The sequence below is a fragment of the Arachis ipaensis genome, chromosome B2 (genome assembly GCF_059453495.1).
Source record: "Arachis ipaensis isolate K30076 ecotype BB chromosome B2, ASM5945349v1, whole genome shotgun sequence".
In the NCBI taxonomy this organism is placed as follows: Eukaryota; Viridiplantae; Streptophyta; class Magnoliopsida; order Fabales; family Fabaceae; genus Arachis; species Arachis ipaensis.
Window position 1 is genome coordinate 46,554,963 of NC_142437.1, and position 6,800 is coordinate 46,561,762.

Sequence of the window (6,800 nt, forward strand, 5' to 3'; positions counted from 1 at the left end):
AGCTAGAATTATTGGCAGCCATTCTTGAGATCCGAAAAGTCTAAACCTTGTCTGTGGTATTCCGAGTAGGATCTAGGAAGGGATGACTATGACGAGCTTCAAACTCGCAAGTGCCGGGCATAGTGACAGACGCAAAAGGATCAATGGATCCTATTCCAGCCTGAGTGAGAACCGACAGATGATTAGCCGTGCGGTGACAGCGCATTTGGACCATTTTCACTGAGAGGATGGATGGTAACCATTGACAACGGTGATCCACCAACATACAGCTTGCCATGGAAGGAGCCTTGCGTGCATGAAGAAGAAGACAGTAGGAAAGCAGAAATTCAGAAGATAAAGCATCTCCAAAAGGTCAACCTGTTCTCCATTACTGCATAACAAGTATTTATTTTATGTTCTTTTACTTTTACAATTAAATCTCAGAATTATTGATATCCTGACTAAGAGTTACAAGATAACCATAGCTTGCTTCAAGCCGACAATCTCCGTGGGATCGACCCTTACTCACGTAAGGTATTACTTGGACGACGCAGTGCACTTGCTGGTTAGTTGTGCGGAATTGCAAAAGTGTGATTGTGATTTCGTGCACCAACCTCTGCGTTAGTATTCTGTTTTGTTTGGTTATAAACTTTGAGGTTCTAGTAACGTAGGGTTGTGTTCTGAGCGATGCGTTTGCTTTTAAGTTGCTGTGAGTGCTGTGAAAGTGATTAGAGATTGAGTTTGCGGTTGCTTTTAGTTTCGGGTTGAGAGAAAAGGTTTCGTTGACGCATTTTGGGTTATGGTTTCGATGAGTCGAGGTAGGGGCTGTTTATAAAAACTAATTCATTTTAAATTGGAATTATTATAAATAGATATGACGTGGTAAATGTATTTCTGGTGATTATGTAAGTCTTGGATTAATCTTGGATGAATATGGTTGTCTGTTGAATTGAAATAATATATAATTGAATTTGGTTTTATTATCAAATTTGAATTTGGACTTAAACCAAGTTTTAGGGGAGATGCTGCTGAAATTTCTATAAAATCCGAGACTTTTTTTGAAATGTGATTTTAAAAATAATGAATTATGCTTTGAATTGAATTATTGATAAATGATTTATGTTGGAATTTATTCTATTAAGAAAATTATTATATTTTGAATGTAATTTATTTAAGAAAAGAATTATGTTTTAAAGTCGATTTAAAGACGAAAATTTGTAAGTTTTGGAATTTGATTTAAGTAAATAGATTTGGAGGAGTTTAGTGGATTTAAAAGAAACTTGAATTTCGAGTAACTAATTTTATTTGACGATGTTTTAGAAAAAGTTGAAATATTCTCTAAAACTTTGATGTAGTAAAACTGAAACAATTTTTGAGCCTTTGGAAACAGGTTTAAGAATGATATTGAGAATTGGTTTTCGGTTTAAAAGGATTTGGTTTTGGTTTAAGAAGTTTTGAAATCGGTTCGGAATGATTGGATATATGATTTGGTTTTAGTTTAAATTCTATTTTATTGATTTAAATCAAGAAGCTAAGGTTTTAGAGATTTTTAATGAATTTAAGAAAATGAGTTAGGTTATTCACCCCTAAAGTCTTGAGACTCTGCTGAGGAATTTTATGGCCAAATCCTGATTTAGAAATGAATGATTTCGAGTTTTTCAAATGAGATTTTGAATTTGGCATGATTTTGAATTGTTTGGAAGTTTTAGAAAGATGTGGAAAGTGGCTCCGTTTTGAAAAGTGATTCTTGGCAAGATGTGAATTGAATACGATTGTTATTTAAAAGTAAATAGGCCAAGAATGATTTTGAAATAAGATATTGAGCCTGATTGATTGTGGATATTATCAAAATTGATGAGTTATTGTTTGGTAGGCATAAGGGCCAGGTTCGTCTCGCTTGCACTGAGTTGTAGGCATAAGGGCCGGGTTTGTCCCGCTTATGCTGAGAGATTTGATATTGATGAGATGGTTGATAAGTCGCTTGCACCTGGTAAGGACGGTTGGTTAATCCCGCTTACGGTGGAGGCAAGGATGGTAGTTTAATCCCTCTTGCGTGTTCCGAGCATGAACGATGGTTTAATCCCGCTTGTTTATGGAACCTACGGATAAGAACGGTTGGTTAATCCCGCTTATTCGAGTCGAGTCTGGCAACATAACCGACGCGTGAGCTCATGGCCAGTAGGACAGGCATGCATCATTTGCATCTATATGACTTTGATTGGGTGTGTTTATTGTATATGTGGTTTGCCTATGTGAATAATTATGCTTAATTGTTAATTTCTCAATTTGATGTAACTGCTGGATTGTGCTTGAACCTTCTACTTGTGTTTGTGACTGAAATTGGTTGAATCAGTGGTGAATTGGCTGTGGATTGATTTGTTTGGACCTAGGGCCATGGTTGATTATGAGATAGGCCGAAGGCCGTGTTTGATTTGAGTTTTTGGTTTAGAAAAGCATGAAAAGCTAAACTAGTTCAGCATAGACTTAATGAACCTATGCTTGGAACAATTTGGTCATTCATGCTGTCAGGAAAAAATTTTTAAAAAGGCTTTTGGATTTTTGAGAAATTAATAGCTTTCCCTTTCAGAAAGGATTTCGGATTTTGAATATTAAATCTTTGGTTTTAAAAAGATGCATAAGACGGTTATTAATCATTGTACTTTAAGAACAGTCTTATTTTTGTATCTTATTATAGCAATTCTGCGACCCTATAGTGAGAACCCTTTCGAGGACGATGTTCTCATTCCCCTACAGGTTTTTCCCTTTTCAGGATATGGGCGACGAAGCTTCAGAAGAGTTATATTCATTTTTTATTTATTCGATATTATTTTGTATTATCTTTGTTATTATTTTTTTTCCTCGCCATTATTTTTAGCAATTTTTGCAAGAGGGTAGGAGGTTTGATATGTGAAGTTTGTATATTGGCATGATGTATATATGTATATATGTAGTATTTGAAAGTATTATAATCTGTATTGTAACGTATGGATGTATGTTTTGAATATTCGGTTTCAGTTTTAAACAGGCTCATATTTTAGTACTAAGTATTTTTAAGAGTCGTTGTAATACCCGAGCTATCAGAGTGGCGTATTTGGAAGTGTGACTTTTGATAGTTAGGGTGTTACATGAGTCATGGCCTAGGGAAAGGAGAACCAATGCATGCAAGGGTGGGAACTTGAGGCATGGCTATAGCTAGAGAATTCCTGGAAGATAAGTGCCCATATTAGGGGCAAGTACATGTATGTTGATCAGAGAGCTAGTGGAGAGCTTGCAGAGATTCTCTGAATATCTGAGTAGTCATAAGTGCTGCATATACAAACAAAACTAAGTGATAATAATTGAGGAAAATAATTATGAAGCAAAAGAAAATAAAATTAAAGATAATAAAGAACATATGCATGCAGTGTAGTTTGTGAAAAGTGAGGTGTGCTTCTTGACAATGTATAAATGAAGGCCACCACACCAAACTTAAGTTTGGATGTAGTAGGAAGACTAGATGATGGATCACAGAGATTATCATATAATAGGGCTCAAGAAGGAGTTACCCATATAGATTTATTCCCTAACGTACTACTTGACCCTTCTCACATTATACGTGAACGTGAAGGTTGCTTTCTGCTAGTGACTATTAGGGGTGGCGTAGTACGTGAATGTATTCACGTAGTATGTGGTGAGAAATAATGATCTTGGGATTGCGTTGTACGTGAGAAATCTCATGTAGTACTGATACAACACTATTTTATGATATATTTTGGACTGAACTGAGTTGGTTTATGTCAACTAATCTCACACTTATTCATGTAAAATGCATGTTTTTCATTTCCTTCCTAATTTTGTGATATGGTTGAAAACATGTTTCCTAGGCCTTAAAATTGCCAATTTTTAATTCCCTTTTATTACCATTCGATGTCGTGATGTGTTTGTGAGGTGTTTTCAGGTTTACAGGGCATGAATGGCTCAAATGTTGAAGAGGAAGCATGTTAAAGTGGAAGGAACACAAGAAACTATGGAGATGAGAAGCGAGGAGCGACGCACACGCATGGCTGATGCGTGCGCATGACTTGGAGCATCTTACAGCGACGCGTACGCGTGACAGAGCATCACGTGCTGCACTTAACAGAACTCACTAGGGGCAATTTCTGGGCTGATTTGGACCCGGTTTCAAGCCCAAAAACACATATTAAAGGCAGGGAGCAAGCTGAGACTGAATACACTTTCATTTTCACTTAGTTTTAGTTTTGAATTCTAGAGAGAGAAACACATACTTTTCTCTAGGGTTTGATGTTTAGTTTTGCTTTGAATTGGATCTAGAGAGAGCTGCTACTACCTTCCATTGAAGTCAATTTCCTTCTAGTTTGCTTTTCTAATTTCCTTATTACTCTTTTCTATTTGATTATTTTGCTTCATGTTTGGATCTTGTCACCCTTCAATTCAATTAATGCATTGAATTATTTTTATGTTTAATTTTATTGCTTGTTTAATCCTTGTTAATTAATTGTCAGTGCAAATTTTATTTTTATTAATTTATTATAATCACCATGTCTTTTAATTACTCCCATTATATGTTATTGAAAATGGCATTCATGTTAATGGAGTAGAGCTCCCAACTTGGCATAGGAGTTGATTAATTGGAAACCCTTGAGTTGTAATACTCAAGTGTAATCTGTAATTGGAAATTGCTAGCTAACTCAATTTTCACCAAATCTAATCCTTCCCCCCTGAAGTGACTAGGACTTGTGACCTAGAGTTAGTGATACCTGCTTAACTTTCCTACAACTACAAGAGGATGACTGAGTGGAAGCAATAAACCTTTACTATTACACTTGGGAAAGACAACAAGGATAGAAACTCCAATTATCTCTCCTAACCAAGGTTTTTAATTTCAAATACGTAACATCTCTTGCTATTATTTGTTGATTTAATTCCTAGTCAATTAATTTTCCGTTCTCCAATTCTAAAATTACTCAGAAAAATACTGATCAATAATTTGCATCATTGTGTCAACTCTTTGGGAAACAACCCGGAATTCTACTCCCGATTATTTATTTTTAATTGTGACACACTTTTAAATTGATAGTAGAATTTTCGTCAGTTAAGACTGTACTTGCAATGCTGTTTTTATAAGAATTTCTTAACCGGCATTTTTCCTCCCATCAAGTACATAGAATGCTACCCACGCGTACGCATGCCTCACGTGTACGTGTCACATCCGAATTTTCACCATTACGCGTACGCATGCAGTACGCAGACGCGACACCCTTGCTTTGCGTAGTACGTGGAAATTTTCACATTGTACGCTGATGAAAGAATTTCCTCCTGGAAGCAATTAAATTAACCACGTTATACGTGGTACCTTCACATACAACGTGAGAGTTTCCCCTACGCCATACCACGTACAATGTGAGAGTTTCCCTTACACCAAACTTAAGGTGAAATAATATTTTTTCTTCAATCTTCTTGCACCTTACCTCCTGTAATTGTTCATGCATGTCATAACACAATTTAATGATTAAAAATATGTAAAGAAATAAATAAATTTAAAGGATACTAAGTATTGGGTTACCTCCGAACAAGCGCTTCTTTAACGTTACTAGCTTGATGGTTCACCTCCCTAGGTAAGGAGTTGTGTGGTCCTTTGGCGATCTATATCACCTCTAAGATAATGCTTGGTTGCTGGCCATTGACAGTGAAAGTTCTCCCTGAATTGCTTTCCATAATCTCTACATGACCATAGGGAGAGACTTTGTTAATTGTAAAGGGACCAGACCATCTAGACTTGAGCTTTCTTGGAAACAGCTTAGAGTTGTATAGGAGCACCTGCTGTCCAGGTTCAAAAATTCTTGAAGCAATCCTCTTGTCTTGCCAAAGCTTGGTTTTCTCCTTATAGAACCTTGAATTCACATACGCCGCCATCCAAAACTCATTAACTTCATTGATTTGGAGGAGTCGTTTCTCTCCAGTGGCCTTCGCATCAAAATTCAGAAATTTTGTTGCCCAATAAGCTCTGTGCTCTAGCTCTACCAGCAGGTGACAGGCCTTGCCGTAGACAAGCTGATAAGGCAACATCCCGATCAGAGTCCTGAAGCCTGTGCGGTAGGCCCAGAGGGCATCATCAATCTTCTTAACTCAATCCTTCTTTGAGGCACCCACAGTCTTTTCTAGAATTCTTTTAAGCTCTCTATTCGAGACCTCCACTTGACTAATGGTTTGAGGGTGGTAAGGAGTAACTACCTTATGCTTGACACCATACCTCAGAAGAAGTGCATCTAACTATTTATTGCAAAAATGGCTACCGCCATCACTGATCAAGGTTCAGGGAACACCAAACCTACTAAAGATGTACTTCTTAAGGAAACTCATCACCACCTTGGCATCATTGGAGGCTAGAGGTGCAGCCTCCACCCATTTAGAGACATAATCAACAGGAACCAAGATGTAGCTGTTAGAGTAAGAACAAGGGAACGGTCCTATGAAGTGTATGTCCCAAACATCAAATAATTCAATTTTCAAAATAGGGTGTAGAGGTATCTCATTCTTCTTAGACAAGGCTTCGACTCTCTGGCAGGGATCACAGTGCTTTACAAACTCCCTTGTATCTTTGAAGAGTGTGGGCCAGTAAAATCCACATTGCAGGACTTTGGTTGCTGTCCTTTCTCCACCAAAATGTCCTCCATATTCAGAACCGTGGCAGTGCTGGAGAATTTGTGAAGTCTCATCTTCTGAAACACACCTTCGAATGATTCTGTTTGAACACCTCTTGAACAAATATGGATCATCCCATAGGAAATATCGAGCATCATGCTATAACTTCTTGATTTGTT

The 6,800-nt window shown here is 37.1% G+C and overlaps 1 protein-coding gene across 1 annotated transcript; it reads right to left on the reverse strand.

Annotated features, from left to right (window-relative positions):
* Positions 1-5,622: 5,622 nt before the first annotated feature.
* On the reverse strand, positions 5,623-6,045 carry LOC107627207 (uncharacterized). The gene has a single exon (XM_016330060.1). The coding sequence runs from the start codon at positions 6,043-6,045 to the stop codon at positions 5,623-5,625; it is 423 nt and encodes a 140-aa protein (XP_016185546.1).
* Positions 6,046-6,800: the final 755 nt, after the last annotated feature.